Here is a 23,626-nt window from a genome sequence, read left to right on the forward strand (position 1 = left end):
GGCAGGCATGCGCTGGTGCTCTAGCGTGCTTCTGCTTCAGACACCTTTGCATTTGCACATACTGTGGCTGTGTCAGTGTTGATTTACAATCATTGAGTTACTAATAGTTTTTATTAATATTTCAAAATTCGTTTTTTATTTTATATTTCATGTTTTCATTTTTATCCTGGTCAAAGTTTTAGTAATTTTTTTTTTTTTTTTTTAGTTAGTTATTATCAGTTTAAAATAAATTAAAATGTGAAATCTTGCTTTGGCAACTAAGTGAAATTATGATTTTATTTTATTAAATTATTTTATTTTTATTGTTTTAATATGAGTACTTTAATATTTAATAAGATTGTTTCATATCTTTTATACTACTAATAATTAATGTATATTAATAATTATTTTATTAACATTTTTAAGATGATTTTTAATTTTATCTTTATTATTTTATTGATAATATTTTATTAGTAATTTTTTTAATGATTTTATTTCAGTTTCTGTAACTTTAATAACCCTGGTCTGTCACTGTCGGATGGCTGTGTTTGTGAATGTCTCTAACAGTTGGTTAAAATAAGCCAAAGTGTTTCTTCTTTCTGGTTTTATAAGTCTGTATCCCTTCTCACTGAAACATCATTATGTGTGTATCATTGTTCTGTTTTAGTGATTGATACAAAGTTCAATATTACAGGCAAAAATAAGGAAAACTAGCACTGCATCACTTGACCAGCATAATGTTCAGACTCAGTTCTTCTGTAGAAATCACTCAATATTGTACCGCAGTGCAATCATCAGTAATTACAGTTTCTTTAGAACTTTTAGAGCAACAAACCATGAATCACAGTGAATCCAACACGATCACGCCATTTACAATAATTTATTTTGTAAACTTTGTTGGAAAAATTTACTTTGCAAACTTCTAGAAGTTAAAAGCATCATATCCAAAAGCATTCCATTTATGTTCCCTGAGCTCTGCTTTGATTAGATTAGATTCAGCTTTATTGTCATTGTGCGGAGCATAAGTACAGAGACAGTGAAATGCAGCAATGCAAGGGTTTATTGCATCAGAAACCATCATTTAGTTTTTCCTTAATCATTACCCAGCTACTCTCCGATGATTATAAATAAACATAATCTCATAAACATAAGACCTCTGTAATGACTGACTAACCTCTTCACATATAACTGAACGAACATACTTTTCTGTGTTCACACGTGTGTGTGTGTGTGTGTGTGTGTGTGTGTGTGTGTTTGCTGCCATTATGAATTAATGAGCTCATGCTTATGACATCACAACCATGAAGATTCATGATTTCTTATTATTTTAGTTGATTAAATGTGTTTTCTTAGTTCATTGATGTATTTTGTTTCAGAAAATATGAATTTATAAACAAAAAATATGGATTTATGAACAAAATATAATGGTGTAGTTGATATACCTCTTAAAATTGAAAAAAAAAAGGCATTGATGGATCCATAAGGACATTTAACAGCCATAGAATCTTTTGGCTATAGAATTAAAAAGTTCTATACATTAAGAAAACATGATTCTTTTAAGATCTGTTTAAAGAAAGATTTTTGTTGAACCAAAAATCACTGCAAAAACATCCTTTAGGAACCATTATTTTTAACAATGTGTGTAAATAATATTATATTTTAAGTAAATAAAGGCAATAGTAAAAATGCAGAGTAAAATAATTCTGCAGTCTTAATTCAGTGATATAATGCAGACAGTGTTTGTTGTAGTGAATGCAGCTGCAGCACTAATGTCTGTGTGTGTGTGTGTGTGTGTGTGTGTGTGTGTGTGTGTAGAGATGGGTACGGCCTTGTACGGCGCTGCCAAAGGCATTGCCATGAGTGACCTCATCACCACGGTAACCCCGGAGAAGAAAGTGGAGGAGACACACGAGGAGGAGCGTGAGGAGACTCAACCAGTGCTGGTGGAGAGTGTGGTGCTGCTGGAGGAAGAGGACGAGACAACGAAAGCCACGGAACCCTCGCTGCCGAGCCCACTGACACCGGCCCGACAGGACACACGGGTAAACAAACCCTAACTAACGCTAACTAACCCACTGACACCGGCCCGACAGGACACACGGGTAAACAAACCCTAACTAACACTAACTAACCCACTGACACCGGCCCGACAGGACACACAAGTAACACAATAACTAACGTTAACTAACCCACTGACACCGGCCCGACAGGACACACGGGTAAACAAACCCTAACTAACTTTAACTAACCCACTGACACCGGCCCGACAGGACACACGGGTAAAACAAACCCTAACTAACGTTAACCACAACTAACCCAATGCTTCCCAAACCTGTCCTGGAGGCCCCCCCTGCCCTGCACATTTTGTATGTTTCCCTTATCTAACACACCTGATTTCACTATCAGCTCCTAGTACAGACTGCAAAAAACTAAATTGGGTGTGTCTGATTAGAGAGACATACAAAATGTGCAGGGCAGGGGGTCCTCCAGGACAGGTTTGGGAAGCACTTAACTAACCCACTGACACCGGCCCGACAGGACACACGGGTAAACAAACCCTAACTAACGTTAACTAACCCAATCACACCTGCCCGACAGGACACACGTTGGTAAACAAACACTATTGCTAACTAACCCACCGACACCGGTCCGACAGGACACACGGGTAAACAAACCCAAACTAACACTAACTAACCCACTGACACCGGTCCGACAGGACACACGGGTAAACAAACCCTAACTAACACTAACTAACCCACTGACACCGGTCCGACAGGAAACACGGGTAAACAAACCCTAACTAACACTAACTAACCCACCGAAACCGGCCTGACAGGACACACGGGTAAACAAACCCTAACTAACCCACCAACACTTGTAGTTTACAAATGAAAACTAACCCTAACTAACACTAACTAACCCACCGACACCGGCCCGACAGGACACACGGGTAAACAAACACTAACTAACACTAACTAACCCAACGACACTGGCCCGACAGGACACACGGGTAAACAAACCCTAACTAACCCACCAACACTTGTAGTTTACACATGAAAACTAACCCTAACTAACACTAACTAACCCACCAACACTGGCCTGACAGGACACATGGGTAAACAAACCCTAACTAACCCTAAGTAACCCACCGACACCGGCCCGACAGGACACACGGGTAAACAAACACTCACTAACACTAACTAACCCAACGACACCGGCCCGACAGGACACCTGGGTAAACAAACACTAACTAACGTTAACTAACCCACCAACACCAGCCCGACAGGACACACGGGTAAACAAACACTAACTAACACTAACTAACCCACCAACACCAGCCCGACAGGACACACGGGTAAACAAACACTAACTAACACTAACTAACCCACGGGCCCGACAGGACACATGGGTAAACAAACCCTAACTAACTTACCCACCGACACCAGCCCGAAAGGACACACATGTAAACAAACCCTAAGTAACCCACCGGCCCGACAGGACACCTGGGTAAAGAAACCCTAACTAACCCTAAGTAACCCACCGCAACGGCCCAACAGGACACATGGGTAAACAAACCCTAACTAACTTACCCACCGACACCAGCTCGACAGGACATACGGGTAAACAAACCCTAACTAACACTAACTAATCCACCAACACTGTTCCAACAGGACACACGGGTAAACAAACCCTAACTAACGCTAACTAACCCACTGACACCGGCCCGACAGGACACACAAGTAACACAATAACTAACGTTAACTAACCCACTGACACGGCCACACAGGACACACGGGTAAACAAACCCTAACTAACGCTAACTAACCCACTCACACCGGCCCGACAGGACACACGGGTAAACAAACCCTAACTAACACTAACTAACCCACCGACACTGGCCCGACAGGACACACGGGTAAACAAACCCTAACTAACCCTAAAGTAACCCACCGACACCGGCCCGACAGGACACACGGGTAAACAACCACTAAACTAACACTAACTAACCCAACGACACCGGCCCGACAGGACACCTGGGTAAACAAACACTAACTAACGTTAACTAAAACACAAACACGCAAACAAACACCAAAAACAGCCAAACAGGACACACGGGTAAACAAACACTAACTAACCAACACCAGCCCGACAGGACACACGGGTAAACAAACACTAACTAACACTAACTAACCCACGGGCCCGACAGGACACATTGGGTAAACAAACCCTAACTAACTTACCCACCGACACCAGCCCGAAAGGACACACATGTAAACAAACCCTAAGTAACCCACCGGCCCGACAGGACACCTGGGTAAAGAAACCCTAACTAACCCTAAGTAACCCACCGCAACGGCCCAACAGGACACATGGGTAAACAAACCCTAACTAACTTACCCACCGACACCAGCTCGACAGGACATACGGGTAAACAAACCCTAACTAACACTAACTAATCCACCAACACTGTTCCAACAGGACACACGGGTAAACAAACCCTAACTAACGCTAAACTAACCCACCTGACACCGGCCCGACTACAGGACACACGGGTAAACAAACCCTAACTAACACTAACTAACCCACCGACACCGGCCCGAAAGGACACACGGGTAAACAAACCCTAACTAACGTTAACTAACCCACTGACACCGGCCCGACAGGACACACGGGTAAACAAACCCTAACTAACGTTAACTAACCCAATGCTTCCCAAACCTGTCCTGGAGGCCCCCCTGCCCTGCACATTTTGTATGTTTCCCTTATCTAACACACCTGATTTCACTCATCAGCTCCTTAGTACAGACTGCAAAAACTAAATTGGGTGTGTCTGATTAGAGAGACATACAAAATGTGCAGGGCAGGGGGTCCTCCAGGACAGGTTTGGGAAGCACTGAACTAACCCACTGACACCGGCCCGACAGGACACACGGGTAAACAAACCCTAACTAACGTTAACTAACCCACTCACACCTGCCCGACAGGACACACGTTGGTAAACAAACACTATTGCTAACTAACCCACCGACACCGGTCCGACAGGACACACGGGTAAACAAACCCTAACTAACACTAACTAACCCACTGACACCGGCCCGACAGGACACACGGGTAAACAAACCCTAACTAACACTAACTAACCCACTGACACACGGTCCCTACTAACCCACCACACGGGTAACAAAAAAACCCTAACTAACACTAACTAACCCACCGAAACCGGCCTGACAGGACACACGGGTAAACAAACCACCTAAACCCTAACCGACACCAACACTTGTAGTTTACAAATGAAAACTAACCCTAACTAACACTAACTAACCCACCGACACCGGCCCGACAGGACACACGGGTAAACAAACCCTAACTAACACTAACTAACCCACCGACACCGGTCCGACAGGACACACGGGTAAACAAACACTAACTAACCCACCAACACTTGTAGTTTACACATGAAAACTAACCCTAACTAACACTAACTAACCCACCAACACCAGCCCGACAGGACACACGGGTAAACAAACACTAACTAACACTAAGTAACCCACCGACACCGGCCCGACAGGACACCTGGGTAAACAAACACTAACTAACGTTAACTAACCCACCACCACCAGCCCGACAGGACACACGGTAAACAAACACTAACTAACCCACTAACTAACCCACCAAGCTCGACAGGACCCCGACAGGACACACGGGTAAACAAACACTAACTAACACTAACTAACCCACGGCAACGGCCCAACAGGACACATGGGTAAACAAACCCTAACTAACTTACCCACCGACACCAGCTCGACAGGACATACGGGTAAACAAACCCTAACTAACACTAACTAATCCACCAACACTGTTCCAACAGGACACACGGGTAAACAAACACTAACTAACCCACCAACACTATTAGTTTACACATGAAAACTAACCTTAACTAACACTAACTAACCCACTGCCACTGGCCTGACAGGACACATGGGTAAACTAACCCAAACTAACACTAACTAACCCACCTACACAGACCCAACAGGATACATGGGTAAACTAACCCAAACTAACAGTTCTGCTTCTCTTTCTGTTCATGCTTTCCCTGGATCAGACTGATCTCACAGACACTGCTGTCGATGGAGAGTTAACGGCCACCGAGGTTTGTGATCTGAGCTTGACTCTCATCTGATCTCTCTTCAGATTCTTCAGTAAAAACAGAACAATGATAGATGTGATCAGATCTCTGACGTCAGACAATCAAGCAGAAAAACAAGAATGCAGTGAGCGATTGCAGTAATTAGATTGCTCATTAAGATACGGCAGAGCTGTTGATGTTCTTATTAAACTTTAATCTGATAATGACCAATAATCATAATAGTTCTTCTGGAGATGGAAACATTAAGCCTGTCATGTTAATGAGTTTAGCCTCCTGGTGATCCCAAACGTCTCATTCCTTCACATCAGCGTTTACTCTCTTGTGTCATAATTTCACATTCTTTTCGTGTTTTTTGTGCAGTCGGATCAGGAGGACGAATCTGAAGCAAAGACGCAGGTAAGATTCAACAGTCTGTACTTACATATTAAAACACTTTTAGTTTTATACACTTATACTCTGTAAATCTGATTTTTCAAAGTTGTAAATAAAGATTATTAGAGTATGTTTTAAAAGAAACACTATTTTAGCCTTTGTACTGCGGTACTTGCCATTTATTTGTAATTATTTGTGAAATTTACTACTGTGTGCGTTGATGCTGGTGTGTTTTACCGCAGTAACAAAAAGAACACAAAGACACACGAGACTGAATGAATGAATGAATGAATGGATCTGTGTTTCCTTCAGCCCAGTTTCATAAGGCGAATTAAAGGAGAGAATGTGTTTGTGAGACACAGTAAGCTGATGTTAGAGGTTGGTAAGGAACTCGATACTGCACTGATGCTGCTGCTGTGTTCAAGTCTGTGATTTATCTGTGATTTATCCCAGCGGCACTGATGTGTGTTTGTGTGTGTTTGCAGCGGACGTGAAGCTGATTAACTCACTGAAAATCTGTTTTATACCTTGTGTGATTAGCTCCCTGTGTTTGTAGTGTGTGTGCAGTTGAACAGAGACTGTGTGTGTGTTTTATGCATGTCAGTTAGTTATTTTCATACAATGCTTTGATTGCATTTAATTAGCTTCTTGAGGCAAATTAAAGGATAGAGTCTGTTTTTCAGAACTTTTTACAGAAGTTTATATAACGAATCATCGATTCTCATATGTTACTGAAGACAGTGCAGTAATTTATTCATAAAGGAGTTTATTTTGAGTGAGGATTTTGTGTTGTATTTCCACTAGTTCTAATTTGGTTAACCCTTTGCTGCTGTTTGGTCATTTTGGACGGGAAAATCTAAATTGTTTAGAATTTTTTTTTTTTTTTTTTTTTTACTTTACTTGGAATGGTACAAAAGTGGGTAAAGTTTTTGGCATTTTCAATGTGAACACACACACACAAAAAAATCATGGACATGATTTGAAAAGGTTAAAGGGTCCTGAAAAAAGAGATATACTTTTACTATTCACTGTCCAAAATCATTTCATTGGAAACATTTGGTACCGTGCCCAAACAAAATTTGACTGTGATATCAACCTCAAATTTGGAACACAACTTCTTTAGATTTATGCCTTTGATTTTCTCATAGTTTTAAAGTAAAACATGTTTTGAAAAAATGTCATAAAATTTTAAAAGCACATTTTAGTGTATTTCTCTTCATAATAAACATTTGTAACTTTTTAAAAATGTTGTAAAATTTTTCACTTCAGCAATAATCTGCCAAGTGTCTTCTATAAAAAGAGATCAAACTTAAACTGTCATCAATTCTGAACGCTTTGGAGCATTTTCAGGTCTGTGCTCCAAAAAAACAGGTAATAAATTATGATATGACTGGTTTTGTGCTCCAGGGTCACATGGTCTTTAATTTTATTGAAACAAAAACCATACAAGCAGGGACGAATCTTAGTTGGGGACTCTTAATTTCCAGCGATATGGACTTGACTTGTTGTGTTTGTTCAGGAAATGGAGCAAACGCCTGACGAGCTGCTGAAGCACCAGACCAACATCAGCGAGCTGAAGCGGACGTTTCTGGAGGGAGGACCGGACCGGACGGCTCTGACCGAGTGGGAGAAGCGTATGTCCTCATCTCCGCTGCGATCTCCGCGTCTGGACGAAGCGCCCATGATCGAGCCGCTGGAGCCGGACGAGGTGAGATCCCATGTGGGAGACTTTGTGTTGATCAGAATGGAAAACCAGATGCTGCTGTAATTATGGCTGTTTGTTAAAAGATGCTGTTCTTTGAAATGGATCTAAATGGAGGCGCTTTAGATGAGAGCGACAAACCATTTACCGCCGACAGAAAACCTCTTATTGATTAAGTTTTCTGCTCCAGAAACACTCACGGTTCTGACGTTTAGCTGCTCTAAACACTTCAGATCAGAGAAAATCAATATGTGCCACTTACATAAAACCAGAGAGAGTGAAAGATGGGGAAAATCCTGTCTTAATCAGGATCTGTGTGCTGCGCTCCTGAAGAATCATCTCAACATCCTTCTGAATGAAGACTTGTTTTCAGAGAAATACATTTAAAAAAAAAACATTTTGTGAGATTTATATTTTATATATTATAAACCTCGCATTTATTTATTTACTTAAAATGTATTTTATATTTATTTACTTATATATTTATTTTTTATTTTAGTATTATCTTTATTTTTTCAGTTTATGATTCAATTATCTAGAAATTATTTTATATTATATTTTCCATATATTATTTATATGTAATTGAGTTGATCTAATTACGTTTTGTCTTATTGCATTTTTTATAAATCTCTCAAAAAAAATTTCTTAATTTATGGCATTTTTGTAGTACTTCTGTGATGGTCAAAACTCCTTGCTATGACTTTTTATGATCAATTATTATTAAAGAATGTGTGTGTGTGTGTGTGTGTGTGAATGTGTTTTTGAGTGTGTGAGAATGTGTGTATGTGTGTGTGAGTGTGTGTGTGTGTGTGCGTGCGAGTGTGTGTGTGTGTGTGACAGAATGTGTGTGTAGGAAATTTAAGAATAAAATACATTTTGTGAGATTTATATCAAATATATTATGAACGTTTCCAAACGTATCCTGTCCAGTCATCCTACTACTTGTCCACTTGATCACTCACCTCCTTCAAGCGATTTCTTCTTAAGTCATACCTTCACTTACTCACATTATCAACTCCTCTCTTCACTCTGGAACATTTCCCTCAGCATTTAAGCAGGCTCGGGTAAGCCCACTGCTGAAGAAACCATCTCTAAATCCAGCACTTCTAGAAAACTACAGACCGGTATCCCTTCTTCCATTCATTGCAAAGACACTCGAACGAGCTGTGTTCAACCAGCTCTCTATGTTTCTTGTACAGAACAACCTCCTGGACAGCAATCAATCTGGCTTCAAAAGTGGCCACTCAACTGAGACTGCCCTGCTCTCGGTTACTGAAGCCCTGCGACTGGCAAGAGCAGCTTCAAAATCCTCAGTACTCATTTTACTGGACCTGTCTGCTGCTTTTGACACCGTTAATCACCAGATTCTCCTGTCCACCCTCAGAAAGATGGACATCTCTGGAACCGCACTCCAGTGGCTTAACTCCTACCTTTCTGATAGATCCTTCAGGGTGTCTTGGAGGGGTGAAGTTATTAAGTCACAACAACTTGCTACTGGGGTTCCTCAAGGCTCAGTACTTGGACCACTTCTCTTTTCCATCTACATGACGTCATTAGGATCTGTCATTCAGAAGCATGGCTATTCCTATCACTGCTACGCTGATGACACTCAACTCTACTTCTCATTCCAACCAGATGACCCGACGGTAGTTGCTCGCATTTCAGCCTGTCTGAGTGACATTTCTAGCTGGATGAATGACCATCACCTTCAGCTCAACCTTTCTAAGACTGAACTGCTGGTGGTTCCAGCTAACCCCATCGTTTCATCACAACTTCTCTATACAGCTGGGTTCGTCAACCATAACTCCTTCCAGGACAGCCAGAAACCTAGGAGTTGTGATGGATCATCAGTTAAGCTTCACAGACCAAATTGCTACAACGACCCGGTCTTGCAGATTTACCTTATACAACATTAGGAAGATTAGACCCTTCCTGTCAGAGCAAGCCACCCAACTTCTTGTCCAAGCTCTTGTTCTCTCCAGACTGGACTATTGTAATGCTCTCCTGGCGGGCCTTCCTGCATGTACTATCAAGCCTCTTCAACTGATCCAGAATGCAGCAGCGAGGGTTGTCTTTAATGAGTCAAAAACAGCTCACGTTACTCCTCTCCTCATCAGGTTACACTGGTAACCAGTAGCCACTCGCATCAAATTCAAGGTACTGATGCTTGCCTACAAGACGACCACTGGCACAGCGCCAACATACCTAAGCTCATTAGTTCAACCTTATGCGCCCTCCAGAAGTCTGCGCTCTGCAAGAGAACGACGCCTTTTGGTGCCATCCCAAAGAGGTTCGAAATCACTCTCACTGACTTTTTCCTGGACTGCTCCCAGCTGGTGGAATGACCTCCCGATCTCAATTCGAACAGCTGAGTCTTTACTCATTTTCAAAAAACATCTAAAGACTCATCTTTTTCGCCTGCACTTAACCAACTAATACTAGTACTTACCTTTTCTTTTCTTGTCTATCATATTCTTTAAAAAAAAAAAAAAACCCTGGCTACATGATCTGCACTAGACTAACTGAGACTTGTCATAGCACTTGTATACCGTTGTTGTTCTCTTGTTGATCTGATTGCTTCTATTGTTCTCATTTGTAAGTCGCTTTGGATAAAAGCGCCTGCTAAACGATTAAATGTAAATGTAAATTAACCTCACATTTATTTATTTAATTTATAAATTTATTGCAGCCATTTTTGATCAAAACTACTTGCCATGATTTTTTTAAAATTAATTATTATTAAAATAATTATACATGTGATGTGGTCTGGATCTTCAACAAAAGCACGAAATCTTGTTTTTCCTTTGAATTAAGATTTTTTTTTTTTTTTACCCCATTGGCAGATTTTTTTGTGGTTTTAAGTAAAAGCTAACAAAAGTTTGATAACCTTCTTAGAACACAAAACAAATATCTGAAGTCGTTTTGCTTCTCAAGTAAATGTATCTTGTTTCAATAACATTTAGATATTTTGAGTGGAAAATTAGACAAAAATACTAAATAGAAAAAGTGCAGTGCATTCACAACTCCATCATTTTGACTCTTTTTTTTGTGTCTGTTGCTTTAGATCAAACAGGAAGCAGTGGTGGAAATACAGGAAGTGGCCGCAGCGGCTCTGGAGCCGCAGGAAGAGAAGGTTGATGTGGTAGGTGATCCATATCTCCTCATCAGATGCTCATGATCATGATTATTGTACTAGAAAACAAAACAGAAATACTAAGAAGGTCTTTTTGGCAGTGTGATGTGTGTCATTGAGCTCAGCAGCGTCTGTCTGTCCGTCTCCGTCTTCATGGATCAGGCGTGACTAACGGTGCTTTAACTCCAGCCTGCTAACATGATCTTTGTGTGTTACATGTAGGAGTCTGACGGGTGGGTCATTATAAACAAGCTTCCTCCGTTTGAACCAGATAAACTTCCTCCAGTCAAAGCAGAAACTATTTCTCGTAAGATACCAGAGAAGGTTTCTACCATAGTACAAGAACACCGTCCTGCAGTTGAGCCAGAAAAACCCTCATCCGCCGAGCTTCCTCTAGAGAAAACTCTTTCTAAGTTTCCAGAAAAGTTTCCTCCAGAAAAACCCTGGTCCATTGTATCTGAAGAGCTTCCTCCAGAGAAAACTCCTTCTAAGATTCCAGAAAAGTTTCCTCCAGAAAAACCCTGGTCCATTGTATCTGAAGAGCTTCCTCCAGAGAAAACTCCTTCTAAGATTCCAGAAAAGTTTCCTCCAGAAAAACCCTCATCCGTTGTATCTGAAGAGATTCCTCCAGAGAAAACTCCTTCTAAGATTCCAGAAAAGTTTCCTCCAGAAAAAACCCTCATCCGCCGTATCTGAAGAGATTCCTCCAGAGAAAACTCCTTCTAAGATTCCAGAAAAGTTTCCTCCAGAAAAACCCTTGTCCATTGTATCTGAAGAGCTTCCTCCAGAGAAAACTCCTTCTAAGATTCCAGAAAAGTTTCCTCCAGAAAAACCCTCATCCGTTGTATCTGAAGAGATTCCTCCAGAGAAAACTCCTTCTAAGATTCCAGAAAAGTTTCCTCCAGAAAAACCCTCATCCGTTGTATCTGAAGAGCTTCCTCCAGAGAAAACTCCTTCTAAGATTCCAGAAAAGGTTTCTACCATAGTACAGGAGACATTTTCTCCAGAAAAACCTTGTTTGTTTGTATCTGAAGAGCTTCCTCCAGAGAAAACTCCTTCTAAGATTCCAGAAAAGTTTCCTCCAGAAAAACCCTCGTCTGCCGTATCTGAAGAGATTCCTCCAGAGAAAACTCCTTCTAAGATTCCAGAAAAGTTTCCTCCAGAAAAACCCTTGTCTGCCGTATCTGAAGAGATTCCTCCAGAGAAAACTCCTTCTAAGATTCCAGAAAAGTTTCCTCCAGAAAAACCCCTTGTCTGCCGTATCTGAAGAGATTCCTCCAGAGAAAACTCCTTCTAAGATTCCAGAAAAGGTTTCTACCATAGTACAGGAGACATTTTCTCCAGAAAAACCTTCTTTGTTTGTATCTGAAGAGCTTCCTCCAGAGAAAACTCCTTCTAAGATTCCAAAAAAGTTTCCTCCAGAAAAACCCTCGTCCATTGTATCTGAAGAGCTTCCTCCAGAGAAAACTCCTTCTAAGATTCCAAAAAAGTTTCCTCCAGAAAAACCCTCGTCCATTGTATCTGAAGAGCTTCCTCCAGAGAAAACTCCTTCTAAGATTCTAGAAAAGTTTCCTCCAGAAAAACCCTTGTCCATTGTATCTGAAGAGGTTTCTCCAAAGAAAACTCCTTCAAAGATTCCAGTAAAGGTTTCTACAATAGTACAAGAAACTTTTCCTCCAGAAAAACCTTCTTTGATTGTATCTGAAGAGGTTTCTCCAAAGAAGACTCCTCCGAAGGTACCAGAAAAGGTCTCTACGGTAGTCAAAGGAAAGGTTGAACTCATAAAGGTTCCTTCTGTTGGTTCTTCAGAGGATGTTCCTCCTAAAGTACCACCAAAAGTCCCCCCGAAGGTTCCAGAGAAGAGACACATGGCCAGCTACAGATTCATATCAACATCATCCGGTAAACCTCCAGAAGATAAACTCCCCGAATCTCTAGAAGGTTTCTCTGTTGTCAGCAGATCTTATGAGTCCAGTAAGATGCGTCTCCGCTCTCCTGTGGATCTCAGCAGAACGTCTCCGACGGCTCGAGTGGTAGGATTTCCCGACGTCTCGCTCCTCCTCGGCCTGGCTTTGAGATCTCAGACACACTCTGAAGCCAGAGCTCCTCACCCGCTCCTGATTTGAGTTCAGTTGTTTTGGTCTGGAGTTTGCTGTCACTGTTTGTTGTTTTGAGCTTCTTCTCACCAACCCTGAGAGCAGGAGCCTGTTTTCTTCATTGTTTTGGAGAATGCCGCTGCTTTGCTTTAGTCACGACTGAGGAACGGAAGCATCTTTGTTTTGAGCTCTGGCTGCTGCTGGATACGAGGGTTTATTCATAAGAGAGTCTCTTTTATCTTCAGAGATCATGAGTCAAACGGCTGCAGAAGCTCTTCATTATAAACTACATAAATTCTTAAAACTTAAAACAAACTTTGAAGTTGGCTTGGTAAAGCCAGACCAGAATGTTTAAAAAAAGATTTAAAAGCTTGAAGTAGTTTAAAGTTATAAGTAGTTTTAAAGATTAAAGTTTGAATGTTTTGAAGATGATCAGTCTATTAGGAAAACTTGAACACTCCTCAGATGTGAGTCTATGGGATTTTTATGATTTTAAATATTAATTTTTATGAAAACTCTAAGTCCGATCAGTTAGAAAGATAGATATAGCACAGATTATAGCAAAGATTTTCTCATTTAGTATTTTTGTCTTGTTTTCCAGTACAAATATCTGAACATTTTAAAATCAAGATACATTTACTTGATAAGCTTGATGACATTTGATATAAAAATAAATAAATAAATAAATAAAAATTAAACATCCAAAAAAAAACATCCAAAAAAAAGTGACCTTTTTTCTTAAAATGAGAAAAAATATCTGATATTGGGGTCAGAAAAATAATCTTGTTTTCCCTTTGAATTAAGATAATTTTTCTGACTCCTCTGTAAATGTATCTTGATTGAAAAATGTTTATATATTTGCACTGGAAAACAAAAAATACTAAGTAAGAAAATATTTTATAGGCATGGAGATAAAGGCATTAATAATGTTGCAAAAGATTTATATTTCAGATAAATGCTGTTCTTCTGAACTTTCTATTCATCAAAGAAACCTGAGAAAATTCTACTCAGCTGTTTTCAACATAATAATAATAATAATTATATTTATAATAATAATCGGAAATGTTTGTTGAGCAGCAGATCATCATATTAGAATGATTTCTGAAGATCATGTGACACTGAAGACTGGAGTAATGATGCTGAAAATACAGCTGCGCATCACAGAAATAAATTACACTTTAACAGATATTCACATAGAAAACAGCTGTTTTAAATCCTAAAAATATTTCACAATATTACTAACATTTCTACATTTAGTATCAAATAAATTCACTATCAATTATAATAATAAACTTATTAAAAAATAAAAAATCATTAAACATTTTGACTGGTAGTGTGTGTGTAGTTTGCTATCATTTATTTTGTTTAATTTATTAAATATTTAATAAACAAACTGAATACATTTTAATATAATAGAGCAGGATATACTTGTGTTATATTAAACCAAAGGCAAAATTTACTTTACAATCAAGTTTGATTTTTGGCACTTCATATAAAAAAAAAATTGTGAATCTTACTTTAAACATTCTTTACTCAAGATACATTTACTTGAAAAGAAAAAGTACTAAATATATTAAGTCTTGTTTTCTTGAAAATGTGGTAAAATTTATTGAGTTTATGCTTAAAATGAGAACAAATATCTGTAAGTGGTTTATTTTTCTTATACCATGGGCAGATATTTTTCTATTTTTAGCCTTAAACTAGTATCTCATTGAGCTTCTCAAGTAAATGTTTTTCTTGATTTTAAAATGTTTAGGTTAGGGAAAAGACAAAGACCCAATAAAACAAAAATAAGATGAAAATGCTTAGTAAGAAAAGAGTTTTTGCAGTGTTGAAGTCATGTTTCTGAATCCGTATATCACTGAATGTTTGCAGAACACTTTTAATGAGGCTGTTCTTAATAAAAGAGAGCAATCTTGGTTTTAAAATTGGCTTGAGATGCAGACTAATAAAACTTTTAATAAATCTGCTGGCGAAGCACCAAACAAGAAGTGAAGTTGTGTTCCTGCAGCACTTCTGCAAATTAACAACATTTAGTAGGCATCATTCCATCAGCTTGGTGTTAGCGCCACCTGCTGGACAAAGCTTATAAATGACATTACTGTTCATCATAACCTCTGAGCTGCTGGAATCCTTCTCTGACTCCTCTCACTGTTTGCATGTCACTGCTGTGTTTGGCTCAGAAATGATTCATGCAGCTGTATTTCCAGACTTTAAGTGAGACAACTCTGATTGAAGTTGAAAAATGCATTTATTAAAAAATGCAATAATTTATTTCTCTTGTGATTTCTTCGCACAATGCATATAGAGTGCAGCAGATGTTCTCTTATGAATAAGTCGTCCTAAATGAGCCCCTTCACTCCCTGAATTACCCAGAATGCTCTTTTGTGTGTGTGTGTGTGTGTGTCAGTGTGTGTGTGTGTGTGTGTGTGTGTGTGTGTGTCAGTGTGTGTGTGTGTGTGTGTGTGTTTAACGCTGTGTGTCTCTCTGTGTTCAGCCTAAGCCCAGTTTTGATGAGATGTCTCCTGAGCTCACTGCGCTCTTGCAGTCCACTCGCAGCTGGGCTCCGTCTGCGTCTGCGTCTGCGTCTGCCGCTCCGATTGCGTTACACAAGGTGCAGCTCTAGATCATTTTTTGCAGTGTGTATCTGTCAGACTTCATGTCATTTCAGCTCATCTCTCATCTCTGCTCTGATTATGAGCAGAATTACAAAGGCAAATCTTTTTTAAAGATATACTCCTTCATTTGGTCACAAGAGGCTAGTTTTCAGAGACGGAATAAGGAGGAAAAAGACCTTCTTATCTTCCTCTCAAGGTTTTAGTCAAACACCTCAGAGACGCTTCTCTGTAAAGCTGATTTAGATCAATATTGATTGTGAAAAACATTTCGTAAATAAACTAAATGGACTTGAGCACTTACTAAACGGGAGCAGTGTTGATAATATGCTTTGTATTTTTGTCTTGTTTTGTATTTTGGTTTTGTCTTTTCCAGAACAAAATATCTAAATATTCAAGATATATTTAGTGGAGAAGCAAAGTGATTTTTTTACTCGTGGAAGGTTTAGTAACGTGAGTTTATACTTAAAACAACGAAAACAATCTGTCAGGAAAATCATCTTAATTCAAATGGAGAAGAAGATTATTATTTTTTTTATAATCGTAACCATAAATTTGCTTAATTTTTATCATTTCTATAATTTTGATCATTTCATCTTACGTCATTTTGCTTTTTAAGTAGATGTATCTTGATTTAGGAAAGTTTAGATATTTATAATGGAAAGACAAACACAAAGTACAAAACAAAGTTTTTTTTTTTTTAATTCCATTGATCTAAATAAAGATACAAATAAAATTAAATATAACTATTTGTTGAAAAAGTTCTTGAAAATGAAAATATAAAAATAAAATGCTTTTCTTAGATTTTTTGTCTTGTTTCCAGCACAGATATCTAAAAATCTTAAATCTTTTCTAGACAAGTAAAAAACATTGTTTTGTTTTCAGAAAAAACTAGTCAAAATTCATTGTTTTTTGCTTGAAACAAGCAAAATAATCTGTTTTTCTGTTTGAAGTAAAATTATTTTGTTCTAAGCAAAAACTCACTTAATATTGACTTGTTTCTTCTGAAAACAAGACAATAATTTTTACTTGTCTCGAAAACCCTTCTTGATTTAAGAATTTTTAGTTATCTTGGCTGAAAAGCTTTTTTTTTTTTTTGGCAGTGTACTTTACCAACTAGAAGATATAAAAGCTGCTAATTCAGTTTTTGTTGTAGATTGTGTTTGGTTTTCTGCCTGTTGATCATATATTCTTTATTTCTCTGGCAGCCATCAGAGAGTCCAGAGAGTCATCCGGCTGAAGAAGAGGGTCAGCAGCCGCCGGCGGAGGGACTTCAGCCTCAGGTACCTGAGCCTCCAGAGGGCCCCGGGGAGCCTGCGGTGTATTATCAAGCGTGTGTTGCGTGTGTGGAGCCGCTGAGCTCAGTGCGAGCCCTCGACGAGTCTGAGTCCGAGTCTGAGGACGACTCCAGTGACTCCAGCAGTGTAAACTCAGCTAACTTCTCCGGGCCCCTCACACACACGGGCCCCACGAGGGCCGGTCCCCACAGCGACAGTGAGTCTGGAGGAGAGAGCTTCTCTCTGTCCACCGATGATGATGATGATGATGATGATGATGAGCAGTCACCCAACAGGAGCCCGTCCGAGCAGAGGGGTGTGGCTGAGGGTCACAGTGGGGAGGTAGAACTGACCGCTGGTTTAGAGGTGACCTCATGACCTAATGACCCCACGACCCCAAACCTGAACCCTCAGAACATCCACCCTCTCCTCACTAGCACCGGCGTATAGTGTGTGTTTGTGACCCTTCTCAGAACAACAAAGAGCTTCTTATGAGAAGATTCAGTTTTCACAACGTGTGTGTCTGTGTGTGTGTGTGTGTGTGTGTGTGTGTGTGTATGTGTGTGTGTGTGTGCTTACTTTTCTTTTATTTTATTGTGTGTGTGTTCACACTGTGAGTTTCTGTATGTGTGTGTGTGTGTCTGTCTGTGTGTATGTGTGTGTGTGTGTGCGTATGTGTCTGTGTGTGTATGTGTGTGTGTGTGTGTGTGTGTCTGTGAGTTTCTGTATGTGTGTGTGTGTGTGTGTGCATGTGTGAGAGAGAGAGATCTCTGTCTCGATGCAATATGATACAATACCATGCCGTGATGATTATTATATAAATAAGTGGATAAGGAAGATCTACACTTTTCCTGCTGCCTGCAGCTGCTTCATAAGTGTTTCTTCTGAATGATCATGTGTTCGGTCTGTTCTCTCCCACATCTCCTCGTTCCTCCTCGTCTCTGTGTCCATCAGTGATTGTTCATTAGCGTGATTACCTGACTGATCAACACTAGAGCAGTTATTAAGAATGAGTGAATGTCTGTATGATGTGATGTATGTATGTGGCCAGTGTTGGGGAGGAACTAGTTACATGTAACAGAATTACATCATTTAATTACAAAATAACTGTAACCTGTTACACTGTTTCAGGAGTCTGTCATCACTGCAAAAAATGATTTTCTTCCTTAGTATTTGTGTCTTGTTTTCTAGTATATATGTCTAAACATTCTTGAATCAAGATGCATTTACTCGACAAGTACAATGATTTAAGATATTGAGACTTACTTTTTGAAAAAATGATCAAAATGTTCTAAGCTTTTCCTTAAAACAAGCAAAAATATCTGCCAATGGGGTAAGAAAAATAATCTTAATTCAAAGGCTAAACAAGATTATTTTTCTTGCCCCATTGGCAGATATTTTTGCTTGTTTTAACTAACATGATTTAGATCATTTTTTCAGAAATTAAGATATCTCAAGTAATTTTACTTGTAAAGTAAATTAATCTTGATTCAATAATTCTTAGAATCTTTGTCTTGTTTCTAGTATAAAAGTGAGAAGATCATTTTTGCAGTGATGGCTATGCGAAGATCTAATTTTAAAAGCAGTATCAAAGCTATTAAACTATATCTTATGATTTTAAATCTGTATTTAACCCAAGAACCTTTGTGGTGGCTGTGCTTTAAAATAAAATTTTTATAATCTTAAACAATTAACAGTTGAAAACATTTGTTAGAAATTTAGAAATGTCATTAGTTACATCACTTTAATAAAGTGATTGAAATAGTTACACTACTTATTACATTTTAAATAGAGTAACATGTACACTGTAACCTGTTACATTTCCACAGTAACCTTCCCAACATGTGTGTGTGTGTGTGTGTGTGTGTGTGTGTGTGTGTGTGTGTGTGACGAGTCTCTCTCCTCTCTGTCGCTCCTCAGTCGTCCGTGGTGAGTTTCTCCAGGACTCTGTCAGGAGACACGGACACACAGGACACGTCTGTGATCCACACGGAGATGAAGACCATCACATACGAGTCCCTGCAGGTGTGTGAGCTCACACTCATCTCATCCACCACAAACATACTGAAGAATCACATCTCAGACACGTTCCTTCAAGACAGCAGTGAGATTAAACGAAGATGTTTGTTTAGATTTTTATAATGTTACAGTAGATTTCTATTTCAAATAAATACGGTTGTTTTGAACTTAATTGAATGTGGTGTGATGCTGTGTTTTGATTGTTGTTGGACCGTCGCAGGGCGAGACGGATGGAGACGCTGATCCTGGCATTCTGCTGAGCGCTCAGACCATCACATCAGAAACCACCAGCACCAGCACCACCACACACATCACCAAGGTACTGACCGCTGCTGCGTTACTGACCATCAGAACCATCAGCGTCTGACGCGCGTGTGTGTGTGTGTGTGTGTGTGTGTGTGTGAGCGTGTGAGGGTGTGAGTGTGTGTGTGTGTGTGTGTGTGTGCTTGTGTGCTTGTGTGTGTGTGTGTGGCGTGTATGTGTGTGTGTGCGTGCGTGCGTGTGTGTGTGTGTGCTTGTGCGTGTGTGCGTTTGTGTGTGCTTGTGTGTGTGTGTGTGTGTGTGTGTGTGTGTGTGTGTGTGCGTGTTGCGCGTGTGTGTGTGTGTGTGTGTGTGTGTGTGTGTGTGTGTGTGTGTGTGTGTGTGTGTGTGTGTGTGTGAGGGTGTGTGTGTATGTGTGTGTGTATGTATGAGGGTGTCTGTGTATGTGTGTGAGTGTGTGAGGGTGTCAGTGTATGTGTGTGTGTGTTTGTGTGAGTGTGTGTATGAGGGTGTGTGTGAGTGTTTGTGTGTGTGTGTGTGTGTGTGTGTGTGTGTGTGAGTGTGAGTGTGTGATTGTGTGTGTGTGTGAGTGTTTGTGTGTGTGTGTATGTGTGTGTGTGAGTGTTTGTGTGTGTGTATGAGTGTGAGTGTGTGTGTGAGTGTTTGTGTGTGTGTGTGTGTGTGTGTGTGTGTTTTTTTTAACTATTCTACATTATAAATAACAATGACCAATTGTCTCCACAAGGACTGTAAAACCTAAAATTTTTGGCATTGCATTTAATATTTTTTTATTATTTAAAAAATATTAAAAATAGTAAATGATGTTTATCTGAAATTGTAAGAATGCAAACAGGTTTTCTGTAAGGGGTGGGGTTGGGTTAGGGGATAAAAATTTAGTTTGGTCAGTAGAAAAGTAATATAAGTCTATGGAAAGTCTCCACAATTAACAGAAATGTGTGTGTGTGTGTGTGTGTGTGTGTGTGTGTGTGTGTGTGTGTGTGTGTGTGTGTGTGTGTCTGACAGACGGTGAAGGGCGGCATCTCAGAAACCCGGATTGAGAAGAGAATCGTGATCTCAGGAGATGCAGACATCGATCATGACGAGGTGAGACCTTCACTGAGTCGTTAATACGGTTCCTTCAGGGTCAATCTATCAAATCCTGCTGTTTCCGGACTTTCAAAGAAATTCAAGTATATTTATTCTTTCAAAACAGTTTATGGTGAATTTCATGCTGATATTTCTACAAAAAACATCATGCTAATAATGCTGACATTTAAAGACCATCCTCTAAACAAGCATAAAACATAGGAGGAATATTATAATATAAGACTTTTAACTTGTGCTTTAAGAGTTTACGTTCTGACAGAAAGATAAAAAGATTAAATAAAAATAAATATATTATATGAGTTGCTGGATTTTAGTTCGGAAAAATGACTGTATTATCGTAACATACTAAAATTTGATCAGCTGATGATCCTTTTACAACATCTAAACACAGGATTCAGCAGAATGAACCAATATGAACTCTTTTTATCATAATTGTGACAGCAGCAGTTGGGGCGTGGCCTGTGATGAAGTGTGGATGTTGAGGGGCATGGGGTGTGATGGTGATGAGTGTTGGGGGCGTGGCCTGTGATGAAGTGTGGATGTTGAGGGGGATGAAGTTTGCATGTGATTAAGTGTTTTTGCCTGTGATGGTGAAGCCTGTGTGTGTGTTAAGTGTCAGGGCATGGGTGTGATGGTGATGAGTGTTGGGGGCGTGGCCTGTGATGTTGATGTGTGTGTTGGGGGTGTGGCCTGTGATGAAGTGTGTGTGTTGGGGGGCATGGGGTGATGGTGTGATGAGTGTTGTGGGGGCGTGGGGGGATTGTGATGGTGATGGGGTGCGTGTGTTGGGGGTGTGGCCTGTGATGATGATGTGGTGGTTGGATGTGGTGTGTGTCACTGTGGGTCAGGCTCTGGCTCAGGCCATTAAAGAGGCTAAAGAACAACATCCCGACATGTCAGTGACCAAAGTGGTGGTGCATAAAGAGACGGAGATCACGCCGGAGGAGTGATACAGGTAAGACCACAGCCAATCACAGCTTGAGTAGGCTTGGCTGACTGCGAACTGATTGGCTGCTATGCTGCGCTTTGGAGCGCTGCTATTGGCTGCTGTTCTAACACCGGTGCCGCTTTGGCTGTTTACATCTGCGGACATCTGACTGCTGCTTTCAGAGTGTAAATTAACTACTCACACCTCTAACAGAATGACATGATGATCGTCTGTGTGAGATCAGGAGCTGATGTGGTGGAACACACTGCATTCTGCTGGTAGAGAGCGGTACTGCAGATCATCTCCATGAGTCATGTGACCACATGAGGACGTTCATGGAGATTAATAGTGTAGTCAGCTGTTTACTAATCTCGGCATTCACCCAGAATTAAATAGCAACAACCCAGGACCCTAACCCTAACCCTAACACCATAGTAACTAACCTTAACTCCAGAGCAACCACACAGCAACTGCCCAAATCAGCCTAGCAACATCCAGAACACCCTAACAACCACCCAGAACAACCAAACAACCCTAGCAACCACATAGTAACCACACATAACACCCTGGCAACACCCAGAACACGTTAACAAACACCTAGAACACCATAGCAACCACCCAGAACAACCAAACAACCCTAGCAACCACATAGTAACCACCCAGAACACCCTAGCAACCAACCAGAACATCACAACAACCCTAGCAACCATCCAGAACACCCTAACAACCAACCAAAACTCCAAAGCAACCCTAACAACCACATAGTAATCACCCAGAACACCCCTTGCAACTTGACACCATACACCACAGCAACCCTAGCAACCACACAGAACACCAAGACAACCCTAACAACCACATAGTAGCCACCCAAAACACCACAGCAACCCTAGCAACCACACAGAACACCAAGACAACCCTAACAACCACATAGTAGCCACCCAAAACACCATAGCCACCCCTGCAACCACATAGAACAACAAAACAACCCTAGCAACCACATAGTAACCACTCATAACACCCTACCAGCCAACCAGAACACCACAATAACCCTAGCAACCACACAGTAACCACCCATAACACCCTAGCAATCAACCAGAACACCAAAAAAACCCCTAATGACAGCATAGTAACCACACAGAACACCCTAGCAACCAACCAGAACATCACAACAACCCTATTAACCATCCAGAACACCCTACCAACCAACCAGAACACCAAAACAACACTAGCAACCACATAGTAATCACCCAGAACACCCCTTGCAACTGAAACCATACACCACAGCAACCCTAGCAACAACACAGAACACCATAACAACCTTAACAACCACATAGTAGCCACCCAGAATGCCATAGCCACCCTTGCAACCACATATAACAACAAAACAACCCTAGCAACCACATAGTAACCACTCATAGCAGCCTAGCAACCAACCAGAACACCAGAACAACTCGAGCAACCACATAGTAACCACCCAGAACACCATAACAACCATAGCAACCACATAGTAAGCACCCATAATACCCTAGCAACCAACCAGAACACCAAAACAACCCTAGCAACCCTCCAGAACACCCTACCAACTACGAAGAACACCATAACAATCCTAGCAACCACATAGTAACAATCCAAAACAGCCTAGCAACAAGCCAGATTACCATAGCAACTGCCCAGAAAACCAAGGCAACTCTAGCAACCACCCAAAACACCATAACAACTCTGTAATCATGGCAACTGCCAAGTACACCCTAGCAACCATGCTGAACACCATAGCAACCACATGGCAATGCCCTGGAAACCACTGGAAAACTGTCATTGTTTCACGGGAAACACCACTGACGTTTTCCTGTGGGAAATTGTAGATCTTCAGTTTCAGTGAGATGATGTTGAAATGGAGGCATGTTACTGAGGCCAGTGTTTTTATGTTATTTGAAATGCATGACGTCTTTGACATCATCACTGACAGACTCGCGTCAAGCTTTGCTCCTC

The 23,626-nt window shown here is 40.4% G+C and overlaps 1 protein-coding gene across 6 annotated transcripts in view; it reads left to right on the forward strand.

Moving 5' to 3' along the window:
- LOC109057436 (protein 4.1-like) overlaps positions 1-23,626 on the forward strand; it is a 47,657-nt gene that overhangs the window by 23,895 nt on the left and 136 nt on the right. For 4 of the 6 annotated variants that reach the window (XM_042751744.1, XM_042751740.1, XM_042751741.1 and 1 more), the window contains 12 exons: positions 1,795-2,021; positions 6,083-6,130; positions 6,488-6,523; positions 6,812-6,877; positions 8,019-8,207; positions 11,266-11,343; positions 15,928-16,044; positions 17,254-17,688; positions 19,243-19,347; positions 19,562-19,660; positions 20,626-20,706; positions 21,558-21,664. In XM_042751744.1, the coding sequence (XP_042607678.1) occupies positions 1,795-2,021; positions 6,083-6,130; positions 6,488-6,523; positions 6,812-6,877; positions 8,019-8,207; positions 11,266-11,343; positions 15,928-16,044; positions 17,254-17,688; positions 19,243-19,347; positions 19,562-19,660; positions 20,626-20,706; positions 21,558-21,659 (1,583 nt within the window). In that variant the 3' untranslated portion in view covers positions 21,660-21,664. The remainder of the gene's footprint in view (positions 1-1,794; positions 2,022-6,082; positions 6,131-6,487; positions 6,524-6,811; positions 6,878-8,018; positions 8,208-11,265; positions 11,344-15,927; positions 16,045-17,253; positions 17,689-19,242; positions 19,348-19,561; positions 19,661-20,625; positions 20,707-21,557; positions 21,665-23,626) is intronic. The other 2 variants (XM_042751743.1, XM_042751745.1) reach the window with 2 other exon arrangements.

This window comes from Cyprinus carpio, chromosome B24 (assembly GCF_018340385.1).
Source record: "Cyprinus carpio isolate SPL01 chromosome B24, ASM1834038v1, whole genome shotgun sequence".
NCBI classification, from domain to species: domain Eukaryota; kingdom Metazoa; phylum Chordata; class Actinopteri; order Cypriniformes; family Cyprinidae; genus Cyprinus; species Cyprinus carpio.